The sequence below is a fragment of the Zalophus californianus genome, chromosome 15, assembly GCF_009762305.2.
Source record: "Zalophus californianus isolate mZalCal1 chromosome 15, mZalCal1.pri.v2, whole genome shotgun sequence".
Classification (NCBI taxonomy): Eukaryota; Metazoa; Chordata; class Mammalia; order Carnivora; family Otariidae; genus Zalophus; species Zalophus californianus.
The window spans coordinates 42234311-42260768 of record NC_045609.1 but is presented as its reverse complement, the minus strand read 5'-3'; the positions used below and the strand labels follow the sequence as shown (position 1 = coordinate 42260768).

General features: G+C 35.6%; 1 protein-coding gene across 1 annotated transcript in view; it reads right to left on the bottom strand.

Moving 5' to 3' along the window:
* Positions 1–5940: 5940 nt before the first annotated feature.
* Positions 5941–26458, bottom strand: part of NRG3 (neuregulin 3) — a 1141239-nt gene continuing 1120721 nt past the window's right edge. Inside the window, exon 11 of the mRNA XM_035724305.1 lies at positions 5941–5999. Within this exon, the coding sequence (XP_035580198.1) occupies positions 5958–5999 (42 nt within the window). The 3' untranslated portion in view covers positions 5941–5957. The remainder of the gene's footprint in view (positions 6000–26458) is intronic.

Sequence of the window (26458 nt, the reverse complement as noted above, 5' to 3'; positions counted from 1 at the left end):
CACTTGTGATTTTATTTATTTGGGTCCTTTCTCTTTGCTTCCTTGATAAGTCTCGCTAAAGGTTTATCAATTTTGTCAATCTCTTCAAAGAACCAGCTCCTGGTTTCGTTGATCTGTTCTATTATTATTATTTTTTTTAGCTTCTGTATAATTTATTTCTGCTCTAATCTTTATTATTTCCTTCTTTCTGCTGGCTTTAGGTTTTGTTTATTGTTCTAACTCTTTTAGGTGTAAGGATAGGTTGTTTATTTGGGATTTTTCTTGCTCCTTGAGGTAGGCCTGTATTGCTATATACATCCCTCTTAGGGCCAGTTTTGCTGCATCCCAAAGGTTTTGGACTGTTGTGCTTTTATTTTCATTTGTTTCCATGTATTTTTTTTTTTATTTCTTCTTTGATTTCCTGGTTGACCTATTCATTTTTTAGTAGCATGGTATTTAACCTTCATGTATTTATGTTTTTTCCAGCTCTTTTCTTGTGGTTGACTTCTAGTTTCATAGTAGTGTTATCAGAAAATGTGCATGGTATGACTTCAATCTTCTTGAATTTGTTGAGGCCTGTTTTGTTGCCTAACAAGTGATCCACTTTGGAGAATGTTCCATGTGCACTTGAAAATAATGTGATTCTGCTGTTTTAGGATGGAATGTTCTGAATATATCTGTTAAGTCCATCTGATCCCCCAGTGTGCCATTGTTTCCTTGTTGATTTTCTGTTTGGATGATCTGTCCATTATGTAAATAGGGTATGAAAATTCCCTACTATTATCATATTATTACCAATTATTTCCTTTGTGTTTGTTATTGTTTTATGTATTTTGGTGCTCCCATGTGGGGTACATAAATATTTAAAATTGTTATATCCTCTTGTTGGATTTCCCCTTTATTCTATACTGCCCTTTTTCTCTCTTGTTACAATCTTTGTTTTAAAGTGTATTTTGTCCAATATAGGTATTGCTACTCTGGCTTCTTTTGACATCCATTTGCATGGTAAATGTTTCTCCATCTCCTCACTTGCAATCTTTTAAGAATTTTTCTTTATCACTACATTTTGCAAATTTAATTACAGTATGTCTTGGTGTGGGGCTGCTTTTGTTGATTTTAATGGGAGTTTTCTGTGCATACTGGATCTAGTTGTCTGTTTCCTTCCCCAGATTAGGGAATTTTTCAGCTATCATTTTTTCAAATAAATTTTCTGCTCCCTTTCCTCTCTTCTTCTTCTTCTTCTTCTTCTTCTTCTTCTTCTTCTGGGATTCCTGTAAAACGAATGTTGTTACTGTGTTATGTAATTCTTTCTCTTTTGTTCAGCTTCATTGCTTTCCATTGCTTTGTCTTCTACAGTCACTAATCCATTCCTCTGCTTTTCAAGCCTGCTATTCATTGCATAAAGCATGTTTCTAATCTCATTTATTACACCCTTCATCTCTGATTGATTCTTTTTTTTTAAGATTATTTATTTATTTACTTTGGAGAGAGAGAGTGAGAGTCTGCAAACAGGGGGAGGGGCAGAGAGAGACGGGAAAAGAGAATCCCAAGCAGACTCCACACTGAGCATGGAGTCCAATGTGGGGCTCAATCTCAGGACCCAGAAATCATGACCTGAACCAAAATCAAGAATCAGATGCTCTAACAACTGAGCCACCCAGGTGCCCCTGTTTGATTCTTTTTAAATTCTTTTATTTCTGTGGTAAGGGTCTCACTGATGTTTTCCATTCTTTTCTCAAACCCAGTGAGTATCCTTATGATCATTGCTTTAAATTCTTCATCAGGCATGTTACTTATATCTATTTCATTCTCTGGCCATGGCCTTATCTTGTTTTTTCATTTGGGACAAATTCCTTTGTGTCTCATTTTTTCTAAGTCTCTGTCTGCTTCTCTGTGTTAGAAAAGCCAGTTATGTTTCCTGCTCCTGAAAGTAATGGTCTTATGAGTCATGCCCAGGGCACTGGTGCTTAAAGGAATGTCTCCAGCATGCTGAGTGCACTCTGCTGTTGTGTTTTGGCTGCTCTATGCATCAGGCTAGTCATCTTCAGAAATTCTCCTTGCCTGCTATGGGCAGTGTTTGGTCCTTGGCCAGAATGTGGCAAGTTTTAACTAGGTGTGCTTTGGTCTGCTTGTTAAATGAGACCTGTCACCACCTTCACCGAAACTGAGGATCTGCAAAACTCTGTGGTCAGGAAACGTGGTGTGGGCAGTGGTTTGTGCTGGCCTTCTGGGGGGTGTTTGTTGATGGGGGGGCAATGTGCTGGGACAGAGGCAAGCTTTATTGAGAAGGGCAGTCCCACCAGAGTGCAGGGGAGTGGGATTTGGTATAAGCAAGTTCGATAGCCAATGTTGGGGGTGTGCTGCTTCCCACAGGTGGCTCTGTGTTTATGCTGAGGGGCGGGGGAAGGAATTGGCACTGGCCAGCTCCTTTACTTCTGGAGAACTATCTAAGTGAACCCTGCCTCTCAGGGACACACTCTGAAAATAGCAAATAATCTCCCCACTGTGTGCCCCAGGCTATCTTCAGATCACTGTTTCCACACTGTCTGCCCCCGGGTTGTTTGCTTGCCTTCTCTCCAAGAGCAGCACAGTGCCCTCAGGGCTCTATCCCAGTCAAGCCCTCTGACCTTTAAAACTCCAGGCTTTAAACCCCCCTCATTGCAAGAACTCACAAAATTCAGCTCCTCTAATTTTTCAAGCCAATGGCTTTGGGGAAATATTCTCCTTGTACTTTCCCCTGTGTGCTCCTCTCTCTCAAACATGCTCCCCTGCAATCACAGTTCCCTCCCCTCCATAGCACCCATGATCTCTTTCTCCCCTGAATCACATCTCCGCACTTCTTACCTTCTTTAGTGTGGCCTCTTCTCTCTCTCTAGTTGTGGTGTTTGTTTTGCCACTCTTCAGGTTGATTTCTGGGGTACTGAGGATGACTTGATAGTTATCTAATTGTATCTGTGTGATGAGGTGGGCCTAGGATCCTCCTACTCTGCTGCCATTTTCCTGTCTCTTACTTCATTTAATTTTAATTACCTCTTTAAAGACAATCTTCTAAAACGGTCACATTCTGAAGTGTTGAGGATTAGGAATTCAACATATGAATTTTGTGGGGATGCATTTCAACCCATAACACTAGGTTTTATTTCATCATCATATCTCTTTAATTTCATCTCATCTGTGACATTTCTCAGTCACCCCCCACCCCAACCTCCCATGTTAATCGTTTGGGGAAAGAATACTATAGAGGTGAAGTACATTTCTCATCACATTCCTGGGGTGGGGGCACATGACTTATGACCTTGACCCTGATTGTTAAGGTGATATCTGTCAGATGTCTCACTCTAACATGAGTATTTCCCCCTTTCTCTAATCAATTCATTAGAAATGAGTCACTAAGTCCAGCACCCACACTAAAGAGAAGATAATTAAGTTCTACCTCCTAGAGGGAGGAGTGTCAATGTGTAAAAATATGATAAAACCACCAAGGTAATTAATAAATATTATGGGAGAAGAAACTTGAAGCTGTGCAAATATCATTTCTCCTTAACATTTCACCTTTATTCATATATTTTGGTGACAGTCTCTTGAAATAAAAGGGAACCCAGTCTGTTCTAGGGATGCAAGTCCCTGAAGATCTCTTGTCAGCTGCCATACTGAAGCTTATACAATTTAAGGGGATCTCTTTAAGAAAGAGAACAAAATTACAAGTGCATAATTTGGTATTAAATAAAAATCATTTTGAATGAGAAAAAAGAACTGCAAGCATTTATTGGAGTTTCAGATATCCACATTCCTTTCTTTTGGGATTTCTTTAAACAATTTGTCAGAAATGCTTATGTAGAAATGCAACCTAACTTCTTCTTTCCAAAATACTGTACTACTCTTAGGAATTGGCTGTCCTTACTGGAGCCCTTGCGTGTGAGGGGCCTTGCAACTTAAGGTTTAGGCCCCTTTGCCAATGATGTTTTATGGGATAGAGAGCTCAAAGTGACAAAAGCAAAGCAAACCTAAAGACAAGATGCAATTCCAAGTCAGATTTGTGCAAGGACATAATTAAGTCAACAAGGCTACATATACATGAAGTACAAGTGAAGTTCTGAATGAGGGGAGGTCAGAAATGGAGTAAATACCAGGAATCATAATACCTGGGAAGGAGGCAATGGGGTAACTGAGTCTGGATTAAAATATAAAAAATGGGTCATGAGAGCATGCCACAGAGGAAAGGGAAGGGAAACAAAGACACATATACCTGGTACGTCCTTGAATTTCAAAGTGTACTTCTGTGTTTGGCTCTGAACCTGGCATCTTAAAACATTCCAATGAACTACTGGCTTGGCATCAGTCAGAAGATGCAGTAGTGCAGAAGGTGATTCACATGATTTTTTTCCTTCCCTGATCTAATATGATTTTAGCATGACTCACAAGTAAGAAAAGATTCCCCCTTGGCATAAGGGAGATGCTGTAGTGTACATTCTAGAAATGTAGTAGAGTTCTAGAATGCCCTCATGCTCTTTCACTTACTATTGTTGGACACCTGCAAAAGAGTAGACAAGTACACAGATCTTGTTCTGTAAAAGCTGTTTCCTGAGAAAATCTACATCTTCATTAAGTGAGGAAATTACATTCTCCTCCTGGGAATATATTTTTCAACTGGGCTCAAGAAATATCCTCTATAATCAATATATTGATTCCAAAATATGGTGGGAAGGAAAATGCTACTTAATATAAACATGGACTACTAAGCTTTGGTCTTTTGGGAGAGTGGAATAATTCATATTGAAGTCAGGTGTGTTTATTGTCTTGGGAAAAAATACATAGTCTGTTTAAGTATAGAAAGTAAAGATTCTAGGGGAGGGATAAATTTTTCTGCATGATGAAGAAACAAAAATTTTGAGTTTTGAAGGGACAGACTTGGAGAAAGAAAAGTTTTGTAAAAGAAGATAAAAAAAGTATGAGAAGAACTGAGAGAGAGAGCAAAGAGACAGAAAAGGGGAGGCAGGGAAAGTGAGACATTAGGAGATTGACAGTATGTGAAGGGAATGGAAGCCAAGAAGAGTCTTAATCACTTAAGAACATTCTGTGGCAGCAAAAAGTTAATATGTTCTTAGAATAGAGATATCCGAGACTAATCCAAATTTCCACCCTGCTCTTTGTTGTAGTTGTTCATTGTTACCCTCAAACTATAAGTAGAGGTGACCCATACATAATCACCTTGTGTTACAAATATGCCAGGGGAATGCAACATTCGTGAAGCCATGCCCAAAAATACAAGATCATCAAATGTCAGGAAGAGAAAAATAATGGAAAAGTTGACTAGAGGTAACCAACTGTCCTAATTTTCCTGGAACTGAGGGATTTCCTAGGACATGGGACTTCACTTCTAATAGTAGGACAGTTCTGGGCAATTTTGGACAGTTGATTACCTTTAAGCAAAAATTATTTACTTGCCTTAAGAGAATAACAGAGATATCTGCCCTTGTATATGGATAGAGAAGAAGAAAGCCATATATTGAGAAAGATAAAAGGAAAAGATGAGAGAGAATTATAGGGAGAGAGGGGAAGAGTCCTACATATGTAAAGATCACAGATATTTGTATGTTTGTATGTATGTATCTTTCTATGGATATATTTATACATGTATTTCTCTATGCTTATGTAGATATTTTTAGAAGAGGAGAGAAAGATCTTAGGTTCAGTCCTCACTTTGACACTTTATATTTAATCTTTGGTAAATCATGAATTATGTCTGAGCCTTGGTTTCCTTACCTGTATAGTTTCTTTGTAGGATTGTAGTAAATATTTAATATAATATGTATCTATTAGCTATTAAGTATATAACACACAGAACACAAGAAAATTTTTATAATATATATATTTATTACCTATATATACATATGTATATGTATATATCTTTAATATACCAAATCCATTCCATATCATTTGTTGCCAAGGTCAAAGAGAAGTCCATCCACAGCAATTCTTCAGTGCTCTCCTTCTCTTGTTTGGATTATACATGAAACCTGCTGTGTATAAATCCATGAAATCATGAGAAAGGCCTAGGCTTTAGTCCTCTGAAATTACTGTTGCTTCTTGTTACATGATTTCATGGAGAATGTCATACCAGATCTTCAGGTGTTCTCAGATCACTGAGCACCAAGGACCTCTCTGCTGACTTTATGTGAAGTACTGGACAGCCAGGTTAAGAGCTGAAACCTCATAGATAGCCAAACAGCTTTTACCCAGCCAAGATCCTCGCTCCTGCAGAGTGCTCTGTGGCAAAAAAGTAGACTGCTGCCTCTTGTGGCACCCACAAAATCCTTTCCTCCTTCTTGTTCAGAGAGCCTTTTATCACCTTGGCTGCCCCCTAGCAGCAAAGCCTTCAACACTTGCCAGCTTACTGCTGGAGTTTGTCCTAATCCCTTCAGGAGCCAGGATTCTGAAAATTCTGCTCAAGTGAAAAAGGAAACCCAGAAGTCAAAGGCAAAATGTCTGATGGTCTCTTGACGGGCCATTTTGTATGCTATAAACACGTATTTTGCTGATGAGTTTATAGCAGCTCCCCCAAGAGTGATGCAAATTAATAATTTGTGAATAATTTATCCTCTACTTTTAGTACTGTTATAAAGTAGATATTCAACACAATTTTAGTAGCTTTTTCTTTCCAACCCCTGCACATAAGACATATCCAGAACTACTTCTGCTTCCTCTGAGAACTGATTAATGAGGAGATAGTTAGGAAAGAAAAAATGCTCCCTACATATCCATTGGTGAGAACAAAGTTTTAGTCACCTTAATCGTACCGATGATATGTAATAATTAATGCAGCCACTTACAGTGATTCTTTATTTAAAAGACTTATCAATTCCATTTGAATTTACCACCCATTCTAACATGGTATATAAACAATTTCCTGCTTGAGAATCCATCTTTGTGTAAATACTCAAAGGAAATATTGACTTCCTAACATCCTGTAATTCCCAGGTAGTTGAGATGTTATCATAATTGGGAACTACAAAAGGAATTCTAAAAACAAACACAAGATCTAGAAAGTTATAATACCAATTCTAACTTTTTCGAGATTCTTCAGTATGTTCATTTTAGTTTCCTGGTAGACACCAGCGTATTTTGTGAATTTTCTGCCTTTGAGTTATTTTGCAAGAACACCCTCATAAAAATATAAGAGGTAGTGGGCTGGGAATATAGAGAGACAAATTCTTTCTGAAATCAAACAAATAATACATTATATGTTAAAAAAAAGAAGAAGATAGCAGGAGGGGAAGAATAAGGGGGGAAAATCGGAGGGGGAGGGTTCTAGAGGGGAGGGGGGGAAGATGGGTTAGCCTGGTGATGAGTGTTAAAGAGGGCATGTTCTGCATGGAGCACTGGGTGTTATATGCAAACAATGAATCATGGAAAAACTAATGATGTAATGTATGGCGATTAACATAACATAATAAAAATTCTTACTGAAATCAGAGCTTAGAAATTAGAAGGATGTTTCTTCAAGATAATAAGCATAGACCCACGGTAAGAAGGACAATGTGAGGGTTATCTGCTCATTCTCTCTTCTGAAGAAATGCTTCTCATCACCACTGCATCCTTTATAGCAAACATTTTGTACAATATAATATTATGGTGAGCATCTAACTTCCAATTACTCCCTTTTCCAAGAATTTGAAAAACTCAATTTCAAGATAGGGTGGTATACTCAATGGAGCAGATGTACAATCTCAGAAATGGAGGCAAACCATTTTCAGCTGTTATACTCTCCAGAGCAGATGAAGTTGTTGGAAGAGAGAAAAGGGAAGGGCAACACAAAGACGGCTTGATAGCCCTAGTGGTTTTCCCTACATGCCTCCTGCCCCTTGTTCCAGGCTTTCCTATAGCCCAGTTGCATTAATGTCCTTGGGTTCATGAGATATCCCTGCATGATTATAATAAATTTTTATTTGTTCAACAATGTTTGAGTTAGAATCTGTTAACCTGAAAGCAAGAGAGTCCTGCCTAATACATATAACTTTTGCAGCAAAGTGAGAACAAGGACCTCTATAATTGCTTATCAAATAACCTTCACCTCTTTTCAACTTCAGTTACACACAACCTTAATCTAGGCATTAGCATCAACACCTTAAGTTATGAAGCTTTGACATCCAATGTCCTACCCTCAGACCACAATCTCTTACCTGTCCAAATGTTTTGCACCCCTTTCTACAGATTTTGATTTCTTAGAAAATTCCAGACCATTGAGAGGTCTTAGACATTGGAGTCAGACAGATCTGGGATTTAATTGTAGGTGTAAGTGAAATGATTTTGGAAATAAAGTTTTTCAATCTTTTAAGGCTAAATTGATCCAGCTGGACAAGGGGAATAATACCAATCTCTGGGCTTGGAAAGCATATTCAGTGAGATGATGTTTTACGTGGCAGAGCACCTGGCACATAGTAGACACTCCATAGATGTCATCTGTGCAATTCTCCCGTTGTTATTGCTCTTTCCATTTTTCTTCAGTCTTCCTGGTTTTTCTTCCCTCCCTTGCCAATTGTGGATGCACCAGTTGGGCTCACATAACTCATATTCTCAATATCAACTCTTGCAGTCCAGTCCTCTGTCTTAATTATGAGAGAAAACTCAAACACAGGATGCATTTTCCAACTATCTTCTCTCCCTTCTATTGCTCTCCCATGAAGATTCAAATTGACAGCCACTCCATGTCCATGGTCTACAAACTCAGCTTGGTTTCTAAATTGCCTTTAAATCATTTTATTTGATCAGCATCTCCCATCATTCCTCTCAATTTCTATGTGAAATGTTTCCTACATTCCTTAAGGCCTCTGCCCAAGCAAGCTACCTTACTTTCCACAAATTGATGCATTCAGATTCACCATGAATGTGATTTAACCACCATATCACATTCTGACATCTACATTCACATCCATTCTCTCTCCTTTTCATCAGTCATGGAGAATGATGTGTCTATTCTCCTACTGCAGGCTGCTACTTCCACTCTTCCCAATAAGTCCATCCTTTCACCTCCTCTGGGACTTTGCTTTACATTAGCCTTACCTTTTATTTCCTTCATCTTCAACCCTCTCTCTTCCTGCAGGCTCCTGTCTCTACACTAGCAAATATTCTCCGGTAAATCTTATCCACATATATAAGTTAAAATTAGTTAACCTACTTTTGACTTCAGTAACATAATACCGAAATAAAAGTGATTTAACCAATAAGGAGTTTTTTTTTTTTTTAGTTTTTTTTTTTTTTTATTTCGGAGAGTAGGAAGCGTGAGGATAAGTGTCTTACCCTAAATATAGAGAAGAAAGCTCTAAGGCATCTGATTTGCTGACACTATGAAGCCTCCTTAACAGCCCTGATGTAGGCAATATTTGGTGGTGGTGGGTGCATTGCTCCTGTTTTGAAAATCTACATGCAATTCCTGACTGGTGCACAACTGTAAATGAGAGATCACTGTGACACAGTTTTTTCTGATAGCAGTATGTCTATCTACTGAGCCAGTGGATATTCTAAAGTTAGCTGAGATAATCCCAGACCCAAAAGAGCATTCTTGTTGGGAACCTCTCTATACTGTTGGAGAAGAACAAACAAAATTAAGAATATGCAAATGCAAACATCAACTGATTATAATCATTTCAGGCCAATAATTGCCCACAACCAATCTCTCACCAATGAACATAAGAAGTCAAAATTGACTGAGGTTAAGTTTTCACCTTTGATTTTACCAGTGGAAGCATGGCTCATACCAAAAATTAAATTTAGTTTATAAGGCAGAAATATTTATAAGGCAAATTTCTGTAAATATCTGAGGTTAGAATTGAAAAATGTACCTACTATTTCTTAAAATGGAAATCTAATAATCCTACCTTTTAAAACATCTTGAAGCTTTCTCATTCCTTTAGAACACAGTTCAGATTCCTGATGTGGCCAACATAGGTAGTATAGCTAAGGGTGTAGCATATAAGCTCTGAGGTTAAATGACGGCCTCCCTATTAACATGTGTGTCCTTCAACCTATTTAAACCAGATATCTGTTAACACCTCTAAATCTCAGTTTCTTGTAAAGTGGGGATGAAGAGTACCAACTTCACAGCATTATGAAAAGATGAAATAAGATAATAAATAAATAAGATAATCCAATTAAAATATAGCAAGTAGACAAATAGTCATTAATGTGATTCACCAAACATTTTCAGTTCTCCTGGAAACATGATTGGATTTCTCTGGTTGCTGCTCTATCATCAAGGTTCTCAGAGGCAGACAAGAATAAACTGAGCCCCGAGTTGATCTAAAACACACATGAAGCATGAGTGAGAAATATGCCAGTCTTGCTTTAAGCCACTGAAATTTTGGTGACTTTATTACTAGTGCACAACCTAGCACATGCAACTAGTGCAAAATGGCTAAAAAATATTTTAGATATTGTCACTGTTTTGGTTGTCATCATCATCCCTGTCAATATCATCATCACCATCATCTCCATCATCATCATCATCATCCACATCCTCCTCATCATGGTGCCCTCTTTCTGCTGTTCCCTTCTTTGTACACTCTTTTACCTTTTGCCTCTCTTGCCTCTTCTCCCTGCCTCAGCCACAGTAGTCTCTATTTTCTTGATTGATGCTTTACATTTAAGTTTCTGATATTGGATATTTTATTTTTTTCTCCCTGCTTGGATCCCTCTTCTTACCATCTTTAGCTAACAATAAGCGGTTCTTAAGTTAAACTTCACTTTCTCTAAATGGCATTCAATGACACTTTGGAATTACTGGTCTAAGCTCTCTTACAATAAAGCACTGTTGATTTTTCCTACCAGATCTTTTCTCTCAGGTTTTATTTTCTTGTAAAGTGACACTCTTATCTACCATTCCTAAAGGGAGAAGCCCAAGAGTTATCCACATTCCCTTTCTTTCCCTCACTTCATATGAATAAAGAATATTGTCTTTTAATTCTGTCTGAAAGACATATCTTTAATATATCAACTTCTCTCATATATTCCATATCTAGTGTGAGTCAAACAACCATCACTACTCCTCGGAACACAAAATAGTCTTTTTATTGGTCTACACCTTTCCAACTCTTGTCTTCTTCCACCCTGTTATTTATATAGTAGCCAGAGTAATTGGGGAAAAAAAACAACACATAAATCTGTCATGGTGTTTGCTTCCTTAGGCCCTCTGTGTCTTTTTCATGCCTTGAACTAAAATCCGAACCCCTCAGCATAACTGTAGATCTCTACTGTGATCTAACTCCTGCCTGTTCTTCAGGTTCACTTATTTATTTGTGGGCAGCCTTACTGGCCTCCTTTCTCTTCCCTGACCTGCTGAAGTGCATTCCTATTTGAGAGCTTTCGTGTATGAAATTTCCTCTACCTGGAATGATACACCCTCTACTCTTCATATGTTTGAAGAATACATGGGCTTAAATGTGCCTTCCCAAGGGGCACTTTTCATAACCATCTTCATGAATGGGTGCTATATCACCTCTACTCTGTGTCATTGTGACCTATTAATATCCTTCATGACATTTATCACCACACACACACACACACACACACACACACACACACACACACGTTTCTCTATTAATTTTGTTATCTTAGAAACTTACTGTAAGCAGCAAAGGTTGGGACCATTTCTATTTTATTAACCAATATCTTACCAAGTTGTTGAATGAATAAATGTTGGTCACAATTTCAAAGATCATCATATAATTCTTGCAAAGCATTAGTCGTTTAGAACAATAAGGGAGGCATTCTTAAACTCTGCTCCTCAATATTACCTTTATTACCCATATAACAACATGTCAGCTATCATACATAGATTTTCATCACTTTTGAGTTATCCTGGCTGAGAAGCCACCCATGCATTCTAACTCCAGAGAGTATGGGACTGGAAACACAATTTGAACTGTAGGTTAAAACCAATGAATTCCAGGCTAAAAATTGATCTTCAGCATGTGAAACAGAAAAAATGCATAATATGCTTCAATTCTCTGATATTTAAAATTTGAAAACAACATCTTAGATATATATTAGAACAGACATGGGTAGTGCAATTCTACTATCACATGTGTTACGATGATTTTGGAGAATGAAGAAGTTATTGTTGCATCCCCCTAAGGTCATAAATGATTAACATCCAAATTTGGGGTGTTGGAAGAGACCTTACAGATTATTCGAGATAAAACATGAGAAATTCCTCTGTAAATATAAGCTACTAAAGGAATCATTTTCTTCCCTGTCATTGTGTAATTCTTTTCTTATGCCCCAGTCCCACCAACCACCATCTCTCAACTGTGTTGCTCCACCCACCTCTCATCAGGTTCTCTTTCATCCACTCTCATTACCCAGAAGCCATATTCTTTTTTTCAGAATCCATTTTCTTTTTTTTTTTTTAAAGATTTTATTTATTGGACAGAGAGAGAGGGAACAGAAGCAGCGGGAGAAGGAGAGGGAGAAGCAGGCTTCCCGCCGAGCAGGGAGCCCGATGTGGGGCTCGATCCCAGGACCCTGAGATCATGACCTGAGCCAAAGGCAGACGCTCAACGACTGAGCCACCCAGGCGCCCCCAGAATCCATTTTCTACACAGAAGCTAGAGTCATCTCTATGAAAATGTGAGTAGATTCCTCCTCTCTCAAACTCTAATGATGCCTCATCGCACTTAAATTTAAATCAAAACTTTATACCATGTCTTATGAGACCTTAAATGACCTAGCTGTGCCAGCCTATCTTATATGACCATGTTCTTCAACCCATCCTAGTTAACTGTTGCAGACACTTTGACTCCTCACTCCTCCCTGCTCCAGTGTGCCAACCTTCCTCCCACCTCAGGGCCTCACGCTTGCTATTTCTTCTACCTAGGTTGTCCTTTACCAGGTCTTTGTGTGACTCATTTTCATTATTCAGTCCTATTTTGTCACAGGTGGAATTCCTCAGAGGTGGCTTTTCCAATTACCCTATCTAAAATAGCTCCTTTCTCTCCATTCTCACCCAGATACTCCCCACTTCCTTAGGTTTTTCAATAACAAGCTGGAATTATATTATTTAATTGCTTATTCATTTATTGATGGTCTTCCTCAACGACCTCCAGCCCAATGAAAGTAAGGACCTTATCTGTTTTGTTTGCCACTGAATCTACTGCTCTTATAACTTGATCTCACACATAGTAAGCACCCAGTAGATGCCTATGGAAGGGAGGGAGAAAGAGGGAAAGAAAACACATGAACATGTTTACATGTAGGGGACATATGTGTGCAAAATTATGTTACCTATTGTGTCTATCCAGTCTCTGCACAGGAAAAACTTGGTCAACACAGTTTTTAAGGGAGAAGTAAGAGCAGTGCTCTTCCTCACCTCACAGAAAGCACCATGGTTAGCAGCACAATATTTTTTCTCCGCTGTCACATGGGCTCTTCTACTTGATGACTGATTTCCCCCTGCCCTCTCTGGAGTCAGACTTCACATTGTCAAAGGGCATAAATACACATTTTAGCTTTGCTTCAGGGAGCAGTAATAATTAATGTCATCTCATTGATGATGAATAGAATTCTATGAACCAGCTTAGTATCACATATGATTTTAAAGAATTTTTTTGAACCACCCCAAATCCATTCTTAGCTACTAGAATGTCAAATGCTTCTACAGCTCTTCTGTTTGCCAGGGGCCAACAGTTTTCATGGATGGTTTGATGCTGGGGGCTACCTGTCAGGTATTAAATAACGGACAAAATATGCATCAGCTTCCCAAGTTGGAAAGTGACAGACAAGAAAGTCGCCATTTGCCCCTGGGTATAAGGGAAATGAGAAAGAAATTGTTACAGCAACTTGGTTCTGTTGAGCAAATATGTCTAATCTTTGGAAAATAGGAAGCCTCGGGGGAGAATATAATAATATTGTCCTGCTTCTTGTTGCCTCCTCTAAAACAAATACTCAATTGCAATGCAGAGGAGCGGAACAGAAGCCCCATTTAATCAAACCAAAGAGGCATGCCAAAAACTAAATGGCAAATCCCTTCAAAGAAAACACCATAAAACAATGTACTAATTAGGATTTGTAAGGATGGGAACAAAGCCATTACTTTTAATGGACTATTGAAATGGGTTCCCCAAATTGGACTGTTGAAAATTATATTTAACAATTTTTCTTAATATAAAAGTAAAACATGTCCATCATAAAAAAATAGAACATGTTGAAAATTCTATAAAATTCTCAACATCTTATTACACATAAATAACCATTGTTAATATCTTCATATTTCCTTCCAATAGCTTATATTGAGAACATTTTCTAAAGCAATCAATATTCTCTCAAAGCATGTATTTAATAATTCAATACTAGTCCATGTTATTGTCATATTGTAATTTTTTTCTCTGTAGTTGTATTTTTGGGTATCTTTCAATTGCTATTATTAGGTTTGTTTTACTACGTATGTATATATACACAAAGGAATAAGATAGGAAGGAACACGTGATATATAAATGTTTTACTTATGCTATGCAATTTTAATTCAATTTTATCCTATACCTTAAATTCAGTGTAATACTGAGAACAAAATCTAAGAATAAATTTACCTTCATAGGATTTAATAGAATTTTATCATTATATAAAATATCATGAATTGTTTAACCATTTGGCTTGTTTTTCCTTTATAAATAAAGGCATAAAAATATTTTTATACATGAATTCTTGTGTGATTTTCTATATGAAATAGTCCAACCACCAATAACTATTATGCATTATTTTTAAGATCTCTTTAATAGGGGCGCCTGGGTGGCTCAGTCGTTAAGATCTCTTTAAGACAGTAAACTTTAATAATCCATTTTGTGAACATTAATCCAATTTCATTACATATATTTTTATAAATACCAAACTAAAAATTTATTCCTATAAATCTAATCCAATTTTGAGTTTTCTGTTTGCTTCTTTTTCTAGAAAGTTCTTCCAGCTATATTTCTTCTGGGTCTTTTATGGTTTTATCTAGTACATTTAACTCTTTAGCTCATCAATATTTTGTCATACCATATGGTATAAGGGAGGAACCTATATTTCTTTTTTAGGTTAGCCAATTTTCTAGCAACTTTTCTTAAATAAGGTGAGCTTAACTTATCATTTATTTATTTTTAACTTATAATTTAAAATGTCCTGAATTTCTATTAATTTTTTGTTGTTGTTTCCTAGTGTGTTTCTGGGCTGTCGCTTATGTTTCTCTTCTTTCGATACCTGCATCAACGCAGTAAGGTTTAATAATTTTAACATTATAACATCATTGATTATATACTAAACTCTCCCTCATTTTTCCATACAGTTTTATGTTTCACACTGGTTTTGGCTATTCTCATCCATATATTCTGCAAAATATTCTATGTATGCCTTTCATTTGAATGCATTATATTTATGAATGAAACTGCAGACATTTATTTAAATCTTCATTAATGTTATTTCATTTGCCTCCCCTTAGATTTATTTCAAGGTAATGTATATTTTTGTTAATGCTGCAAATTGGATCATATTTAGCAAGCTTTCTGGAGACCCTTTACTTGACAAAGCTGATGGCTCCTCCTGGCTATGACCTCTCCTTAGCCCTGTACCACCCTCACAGACTGTGTTGGGTCAAACTGCTGCCTCAGGCAGTCCTTCTTACTACTGACCCTCACAAGGGTGGAGGGAACATATATCTTTACTCTGAGACAAACACATGGATCTCCTCTCCTCATGCCTCTGTGTCTCCTCAATCTAGCAATTGGCACGCAAGCTTCAGCCAGAATTTTTTCTTCCAGTTACTCAGGCTAGAACTTCAAGGAGCCGTATACTATGGGATCACAGGAGGCTCTCTGAATGCCCTCTCACTTGGCTTGATGTGAGAGGACTCCATCCTTTCTCCATTTGAAAATTCTAACAGCACAGAATTCTGACAATTCTCTCAGAAGGAACTAACTCTCCTTCCAAAGTTCACATTTTTATAGGCAAAAGTGAGTGATGGCTAACATGGCAGAAATGGCTTTAATATTTAATGGCACAACCTTCTGAGGTAATCTAAAGATTACTCAAGAAAGTAGAGGCATAAGGCACCTACTGCACTTGTCTCTCGGTCAAAATTTGGAGAGAATCCTATTTTAACATCGTGTGTGTGTGTGTGTGTGTGTGTGTGTAAATTACATATTAATTATGTAATATGTAATTAACACATATTTTATATGTGTGTATGTATTTATACATGATATATATATTGATTTCAGTATATAGATATAAAGAAGTTATATACAAATCTATCTGGACCTGGAAACTCATTATAAATGGTTAAGTAATTCTTGGAAGGAAAAAAATTTTTTCTATTTATTTTCCCATGAATAACTTAATTTTCTGTTTTTAAGCCATTTGGTACATTTTATTTTCCATGAAAAATCTTAATTTTAATTGAGATTTTTCATAGCAATGAACAAAGACTTATTTATGCTGTTCAATAATAATTTAAAAAATATTTTCCACATTTGTGATTTATTTACTTTCTTTTTGCTTTATTTTTCTCATTTTAAAATTATTCTTTTCCTAACCACATATTTTTTATTTTTCAGAGTGTTATTTCCACTCTTTTTCTTATTCCAAATATCTATTTTTCTGCCTTTACACCATTTCTCTTATTTTAAAAAATGGATTACATTATCTCTAACTTTCTCAGTTGAATCCTTAATTCAACACTTCTCTTTTTTTTTAATGTTGAATTTATTTAAGACTCTCAGGGTTCCACTGAGTACAGCTTTAGCTAGTTTAAATATTTTTTTATATCTTGCTTTATATTTTTTAAATTTCCTTTAACTGAATTTTTAATTTCCTCTTTAGAACAGTAGGATTATTTTTGTTTGCTTTTTTAACATTTAAAAAATTTCTGTTATTTTTAAATTCTGAAACAACATATCTTAGGGAGGAAGAGTAAGAAATTAGACAGCTGTGTTTCTAACTCCAATCCTATTGGAGCATAAATTTACTTTTATCCAATTCTCCTGTTTACTCGTTCTGTCAGATTTTAATCTGCTTTCATTATTTTTCTGTAGAAAAAATTTCCTTGACTTGCTTCTTTATATAATGTTTGCTTTTTTAGTGAGTCCCACCCATTGCCCTTAGTCTTTTATTTCATTTCTGAGTGTAAATTTTCTTGATATAATAGTTGATAATTTCTAAGGTGCAACATTAGAGCAAATCTCATTTTAAAAGGAGTCATGACTTCTACACATTGGAAGCAATATGTTTGGCCTTTGTTCTTGCCTGCAAATGGCTTCACTATGCTCCTGTTGGGGTATTTTATAATCTCTTTGCCTTGACTGTTCAGAGATTCCTCTAGGGCTTGTGTCTGTCTAATAATAGTGAATGTAGGAGAGACTGAATGAATCTTTATTTCTTCTGTTGACCATATGCCCACACAAAATCCTTCTTTTGGGTTTAGGCTTGAGGACGATTGGTATAGATTTATATTAACATTTCAGGGATGTGGCACCTTGAAGTGAATGAACAGGGAAGTACAGTCACACAAAGCAACAGCTCTTGCTTTGTTGAAGCAGAAGACCTGAGGACCACCACTGTACTCATTCTTCACTTAATGTAAACAGTGGATGTAGCCAAGGCCATAGGTAGGTCCCTCTGGTCTTTTCCTGCCACTGCTACCTGTCATATTTGGGAGGGGGAATAGTAGTGTTGGTAACTATCTGATCACTATATTTCATATGTGAGAATTTCAATAACCCACAAAATTGGATGTATAGAGTCCCACTCATTAGTTCTGTGCTCTGCCCTCATTTTTAGCACTTGTTATGTTCATTTGCTGGATTTAGTGAACTGAAGTCAGGATCATCTTCACTTAGCCTTGGAGATTCTACCCTATCGTGGACATTTGAACTATGATTGTAAGAAATTCCTCAAGATAATTAATAAGATCAGAAAATAAAGGTAAGTCTGCCTGAATTCTGGCTTGAAATCCAGCCCCTTACAATTTGTTATCTGTGAAATCTCAGGCAAGTTTCTTAACTTCTCTGTGCCTTGATCTCCTCATCTTTAAAATGAGAATGATGTGCATACCTACTTCATAGGGTTTTTATGAAGACTAGATTTAAAGTTAATATATGTAAAACATTGAGTGCCGGGCATATTCTCAGTTCTTTACAATGGTTTGCTATTATGTTAATGTCACTCCTCCTGGGTTCCAAAGCCGATGACAATTTTTAAACCATCATCTCATTTTTTAACACTTAGTTTTTTAAATGTGGATTGGGAGAGGTGAATGTAGTAAGCTGTACAGAGGTTTCTCTAGAGCTTACGTCTTTTTACCCACCTGTCTACATTAGCAAATACGGTGATTTTCGTGATCAAAATCCCTCAGGGGAGTTCCTCCAAAAGACAAAATTAATACTGTGAGGGAACCTAGTATCTTTGTCTACCTATACTTAGAAATATGCTTATGCCAAAAAAATTAATGCATATATATGTACATATAGTATTTAAACATTGACACAAAGCAAATGTAGGTAAATATTTAAAAATCATTTGAATAACATATGTGATAAATGTTTAATGAGCTCTTTGAAAATATGAATGTTTTTCATCCATATAATGACTTATGTCGTCATTAAAAATATGTATAGTACTTTACCAATTGAGGAAATTATCAGAGACCATATGTAAAGTTAATAAAGCCATATAAAATATTTTGAATATAATTTAAATTTTGTAAATGACATATGGTGCCTATGTATTTATTCAATTAAAAATATTGGAAGGAAATATACTCAAATATTAATAGTGGTTATCTCCCGGTGGTGATTTTTATTTTTCTTCTTACATATTTTATGTGTAAGCATGTAACATTTTTCTAACTACAAGTTAAAATTAAGCTTCATTAAAATGATGCATTTCTGATGAGCCCTACACCATTTTAACTACAAATGTGTTATATTGCTATGCAAAGTAAATGAACAAACAAAAATTCAAGTAATGTTAAAATTGTATATATTAGCCACTTCTAGAAATTAATTGAATAGTGTCTAAAATAAATTTCCAAACTGGTCATATGGAGACAGTAAAAAGATCAGTGGTTGCTAGGAGTTGAGGAAGAGGGAGAATGAATAGGTGGAGCATGGAGGATTTTTAGGGCAATGAAAATTCTCTGTATGACACCATAATGATGAATAAACGTCATTATACATTTGTTGAAACTCATCATATGTACAATAACAAGAGTGAACTGTAGTGTAATAACTATGGATTGTCGGTGACTATGGTGGTCCATGTAGGTTCTTCAACTGAAAGAAATGTACCACTTTGGTGGGGGATGTTGATCATGAGGAGGCTATGTGTGTGGGGGGGGTGGAGAGTATATGGGAAACTTCTGTACTTTCCCTTCAATTTTGCTGTGAACTTAAAGCTGCTCTAAAACAAAATCTTATTTAAAACATAATAATAAAATAAATAATAAAATAAAGTAACTAAAAAAAGGTACACTCATTGACCCAACCATATAAACTTCTTGCAGTGTATAACTGGAAAATTACTTAAAGGAGTTATTCATAACCATTGAAGTTCACATGTTTCTTTACTAACCTTATGAAATTTTTAGTTAGAGACCTTTCCGTCCCACCAAAAATAACGCACGTACTAACCTATACCAGCTTACACTTTTGAGTGTTTATAGACCCTATAAACTTGTTCATGGACCTGCAGTTTCTCCTTCCAAAAGAAAGAAAAAATAATGTGTCTTCTATGATACTAATTGTGGAGTTCCTTATGGTAGTGAATAAATAGAAGCAATTTGAATGTCATATAATAAAATGTCTAAATAAGTCATAACATAGGAACAGACTGAAATTTATGTAGCCATTAAATTAAATGTTTACAAAGACAATTTATTACATGGGACAGTATGTTGTATTATTTTTTAAATTATAATGCAACATAGTAGGAAAATAATAGTGAAATATGCATGTATGTAGAAAATGAGAAGAAAATTTACAAAAACACTGTTGAGTATGGTCTTAGCATTGTTGAATTCATGCTGATCATTTTCTTATTTTTCACACACTTTCAGTGACATTAATTTTAAAATAAGATTAAAAAAAAGCAAAGCAAAAAGAAACTCCGTTAAATCTATCTGTTGTGCAAATGTTCGTGGCATCGGGTGTCTGTCTTGACTTTCTCATTGGAGAAAGGCCTCACAGCAATGCTTCATTCATTTTTTTCAGCTGGAATGGATGGAATTTGCAGGACAAGCTACTTCTTTTTTTTAAACAAATGAATGCCCCGTTTCTCAAACTCTGTGGTATACTTTTCAGTTGTTTAGATTTTTGATCCAAGGAAGACTGCAACTTTTTTTTCTTTTAATTTACCAGTGTTTTTCCTGATGAAATTATACAATGACTGGATTTTGCTTTAAAAATAATACTGCGAGGAAGAAAAAAAAGTGGAGGATGACCCACAGAAATAAACCTGGTCATAGAGTGATTGAACCTGGCTTTTTTTTTTTTTTTGGCCTTGCCTTAATTACTAACTTACTGTAGTAGACTCTTCTCAGATGCGAAGAGTACCTGGGTCTCTTTTAAGTTCCCTAAGGCATTCCAAGTGAGCTTGCCCTTTCCTGTACTGCAGCTCCATATATCCATATCCATATATGTCACACATTTTGATTTTCAGAATGTGTTGACATCTGTCTCCATATTTGATTCAGTAGCTTCATCTATGTTCAGCTTAAAATACGGAACCTTCGGTGAAAACTGTCAATAAGAAAATAAGAATGCATTAGTAGATAACGATTTCATTCTATAAATCTGTATAATTTTTCCCATCTTAAACAGATTTTTATAAATTTTGTGTCAAGTTGAAAGAAATGGCAAAAGTGAAGATTTTAGTATATTTAAATGTTTGAGCTCAGTAGTTATAATTAATGCCCAACAGAAATTCTAAAATATGAGCTATTATTATGGAAAGAGTTCAGTTTACAGAGAATTATAAAAAAAAAACCCACCTTATTTTGCAAACCATTTACCTAATATTTCTTTACATTATTTTAGCCTTAGATTTGATTTTTAGTTGTTAGTATTTTATGTGACACCTTTAAAAATCTTGCTATTGGTTTATTTTTTATTCAATGTTTAAAAGATGATTATTTTATTTATTGTTCTGTTCTTTTACATAAATTGATGATTTTATCTTTCTTTCTTACAAAATAGAAAATATTGTTGTGAAAAACAATAATAAGAAGGTTGAAAAGTCTGTTAATAATATTAGGAAAATTAAAGAGCCCTAGGCTATGTCTGTATATGAGAAGATACAGGCTAAAGTCATGAACCTTATTATCACTTACATTAGAAACATTACAAGTTTAATCCTCCACTAACACAACCCAAAAGAACAAAGCTATTTTTCTCTACAAAACCACATTAGTCTCTCATTTTAGCTGAAAATTCCCTGTTTGATGAATGAGAAGATAAAAGTAACATACAGTAAGAATCCAACCTAAGGGATCTGAGTGTCCAGGTTCATCAAAGACTACTGAGAAGATGCAACAGGAAAATAATAATCAAGGATTCCCTCCACAGATGAAAACTTACATGACAAAGTCAAGATTATTATTAAATCGATTAGTAATATCGTAATTTTTAATAAGAAGTGTGGTATATTTCCCTGCAATGCAGTGCCACATAATGTAACCAAACTTTACTGGGATGCCAAGGGACAAACAGCTAGTATTATTTCCCATAGCCTTCATATCTACTCCACAGAGTAGAGAACAGCATTTTGAAATATTTTCTTGGAAGAAGAACATACACACTCCTTAAGACAAAATTACTATCACAGGCACAGAGATTGTTTCTGTTTTAAAAAAAATTTTTTTTTTAAATAACAACTGGAGATATTCTGCTGACCATTTTGTATGTATTCTTCTGTATGTGACTTACATTCATTATTTAAAATATGGTCGAGTTAATAAAATATGTTAATTATGAAGAACTAGGGAATTCATTTTTCATTTAGATTTAATGTGTACAATTGCATATTTGAAAAAATAAGAGGGAATCAAGGTATTTCCCTCAAATTATCTTTAAAATATACACAGTGGCCACTGGTAAATGTGTAGAGATTTTAAGGTGAGTAGTATGTTCTTCCATTTATTCCAGTTCGAATGAATGTATCTATTCTCTAGACCTTTTTTTTTTTTTTTTGATAGACAGGATTCAAATGCAGGCTGTATAGAACAAACCTTAAAAGAGAATCACTATAGTTTTTGCTGTCTGCATTTCATATGAAACATATCTGAATCCGAGGTCATCCACATCATGAGAATTTGGACACATTTAAGTGATTTTTAAGAGAAAACTCTAAGGAAAAGGAGGACAACATTGGATTTTAACATGCTGTGTGTGTGTGTGTGTGTGTGTGTGTGTGTGTGTGTGTAATTATTTAAGACCTTCAACTTAAGTTCATTTCGGAAATGACAGTATCGAGTTATCAATGTAAAGTGGAACAAGGCTGTGTGAATGGTTCTTCAGACCTCTTAATACATCAAAAAGTTTTAAAAATGTGCATTTTTTCTATTTTGATTTTGTAAACAACTACATGGAATCCTTATAACTTTAAAAACACAACACAACTTAATGAGACTTACTGTTTTGATTGACCTATTTAACATTCTGCATTGTTTTATTGAAGACTAAGGAATTCAGACTTTGGGATCTTGATGAAGAAAAATTATATGGAAGAATTAGTGCTAGTCAGGATGCCATTGGAAGAGCAAATAGATATCGATTTGTTAGAAACAGCAATTAAAACCAAAATTAAATAAGTGAACCCCGCATTTTTTTTGTCTATTGTGCCCTGCAAAGAACAGGATTATTTCCAACTATAATGTGAAAGTGTCCCCAGAGAATTTATTCACTATTAGTTGGAGGGTTTGTGTTAAGGAGTTTGACGTGCAAATAATTGAGAATATTAAGAAATATCCTGTGTATCTAGTGAGAGTGTGGCATTGCATCTGTGAGAGGAGAACATCTTCAAGGTGTCATGCCATCTCAGAACTCCTTACTCTGGCTTTGATAAAGATTCACAAAGGATACACTTTAAAAAAAAATCCATGGCAAATTTTAATCCAAGAATCCAGGGCGAATTATGATGCTCAAGCTTTGAAGTTAGGCATTTTCTTGGCCATCCTTTCTTATTAATTACCTGTCCTAGGTAAATTTACTTTAAAAATGAGAAAAGTGATCCTATTTCTCTATGGAAATTAAATGGAATATTATAAGTGTAACATATAGATAGATAGATAGGTTGATATACAGGTTCCAATAATTGTTGAGTCTTACAAGACATAGCTATTAACTTTCCAAGGGATTGTGAAATGATTGGATGACAAATGACCAGGTAAAGTCTGAGTATGAATGACTGGATAACAGTGTATTATTCAATTTGGAAGGAAATCGAAGATGAACTAGATAATCCTCCTTATTTGACAGATGGGGTCATGATGCTATTAATATGTATAGGTAAGTCACGAGCTTTCACTAAGATGACTCTCAACATGAATTGTTTGCTATCATACAATTAATTGTTTCATAGGCAACAACACCCATGCAATCAATGTTTATGAAAAAAGTTTTCAAAGTACTAGAAGCCTGTTCTCTATTTTATCAAGATGGTGTCTGGTCACCTCTGCTATCATCTGCACATCTTCACTGGGGTATCCAATATTAACATGTAATATCTCCCCCTCGTCACTCTGCCTTGACCTCAACTCCTCACTAGAGCTCATGGGCACTTGAAGCCAAAGATACCCGTGTAAGCACCTTTGGGAGAACTTGTGTCTATATTTGTAAAAAATATATTTGAGACCATTATATGCTATAGGGACAGCAATCATATACACCCATAGTTTAATCTTCATGTCTAAGAGATAATCTAGCAGAGATTTTATTCCAGGGTCTTGTGAATTCTCCAACCGGAGGATATTTCTGCTTACCTAAGAAAAAGAAAGAACTGAAAAATGCTTCTGTTATCTAAACATTACCAGTTCAGCTGATCCCTAAATGATTTCATTTCATTGGCTTTCACTTTAATATTTGTCAAATTAAGCGAAAATAAAGCTAACAAAATAAACACCTAAATGTAATATGCATATATATTTTATATATACATATACGTTTAGATGTGTGTGTGTGTGTGTGTGTGTGTGTGTGTGTGTGTGTGTGTGTGTGGTCACAGTAGAAAACAGATAATTGTAAGAAAACAAGGATCTTAAGGAATGAATTTCTTCCTTCACCCTCACTATTTCTTTAAAAGGGAAAGAAAAAATAAAAGAGGAAGAGATAAAGCTTATTTAAAGGCATTTCCCACAACATATTGGGATGCATCTAAAATTGAGAACAGCCCAGAAACATTGTGCTGATCTTTCCTGGACGAAGACTGAATTTCTGAAGACTAAGGTACAAACACAGTAGAGATAGGCTATCATCAAATACACTGTACTGAATCTATACAATCGAATAATAATAAAAAAGTATTCTTTATATATAAAATGTTTCCCGGATACCAAAAGATCAAATAAAAATCCCACCCCTCCTGCTGTGTTCCTAAGTATAGTAGATGCTCATTTGGGAAATGTTTCACAGCACTTGTCTCAGGGCGATATTTTCTGGCTTACAGGGCTGGGATCAAAGGAACCAGAACCTGCCCGCACTTAGGGAGCCATGGTTTCCTAGAGCACCATACAGCAGATGGTTGTGCATGACTGCTGCATACATCAAGCGTATTCTGGTGGAGACCTGGTTATTGACAGCCTTCGCCATGGTTGCCAGAGGCCTCACTTACATTGTAGCTGTCATTCAATCTGGAAGCCAATGCGCATTCTCTCAAAGTCAGCCTGGCCCTACTTTTCTCTTTTTGGTTGGTCTGATATGCTATTATTATCAGAAGAGATTTAATTTGTGAAGTCCTAAAATCAGCACTTTTCCTCCTCCAGAAGACCTTGCTATTGCTACTTAGAAATGATGTGAATCATTGGAGATGTGATAAATTTACAAATATTTAGTCCTTAGCCCATAGCAAGGTAGATACTGGATTAGAGTGTAAAACGTAGAGCATTTGATAACATACATGGGAAAATCAGAAAGAAAATTTGGATGCCAATTCTCCAACATCATTTCTATTATTTCTCATTAACATAAAATTGGTCATATATTTTGAACAACCAGTGTTCCATGGCAACTTGGAATAATATATGCCTTGTATTAAAAAAAGACTAATTAGAAAATGATTCAGAGTGAAAAACTAGTGAGTGACATTCACTCTTCAGTAAATAACTAATATGCAACTTACTTAGTTACAAATCTCAAATATCTATTCACATAAAAAAGACAAGGAAAATGAAGCAAAATTAAAGGTGTCTTGTAGAAATAAGCACCTCTCTGTAGGCACATGAGCTTGAAGGACAAGGTACCAATGGCTCCAGATGTTTGCCATGTTAGATCAACTTTGAAAGTCTTGATGCTATCAGCACTTGTCAGATGGTGCCCAAAAATGTGCATTTTGAGCTTGGGCCCTTTTCAGAGAGCTTCATATTCCAAAAGAAGACAAATGACCACTGAAATAACCTTTAATATCTGTTCTTTATGGAAGATTTTTGTCTTGGTTATCAATTAGGAAATAATTATATCTCTAAACTTTACATCAGACTGCCAGTGGGTGAGCCTGATATTAATGCTCTTCACGATGTACCAGAGTGTTTATAATCACATAATATATGGTTCTACTTTTAAAAAAAAGTGGGGGTTGGGTCAGGACTTATGTTTGATTGATAATATTCAATCTTTTCAGAGTGAAAAATATATTAAAGTAACTGCTGTGAGTCACCTAATTATCACCTCCTAATTAGGTGAAATCTGTATGAATCCTTTAGGTGTGCCACAGGTAAACTTGTGATGAAAAACCCAAGAAACAAGGTTGACTTCAACAGACTTGTGAGACCTTCCAGTTAATGTTTGATAATAGTGATAAATTTCAACACAGTAACATACTGGATACGCAACTTATGGGTGTCATATATCCTTGCCCCAAAGATACAATATTTTTAAATGGGAGCCTAGGCGGTCTAAACATTAAAAATTTGTGATAATCTTTTCAGAGTCTAACAACATTACCTCTATATTCAAAATAATATAAGTATACTAGGACAATTAATGGATACCAAAAACCTTTTGTTAAATATAAAATGCATTTCTACCAAAGTGTTTTCAACAACTGAGACCTTGAAGTTCCACTAAACAGTGTTGGTAAGAACATAATGTTTTCCTTCCCCTGCATGACATTATGTCTGTTATTAAAGAATGTCCTCAAAGAGCAATTTGCAATGTATTTTCAACAGAAACAACCTCAATAAGAATTGTATGTATTCAATATTTGATTCAGATATAGTTACATTCCCTTTCAATGTAATGTGAATCTT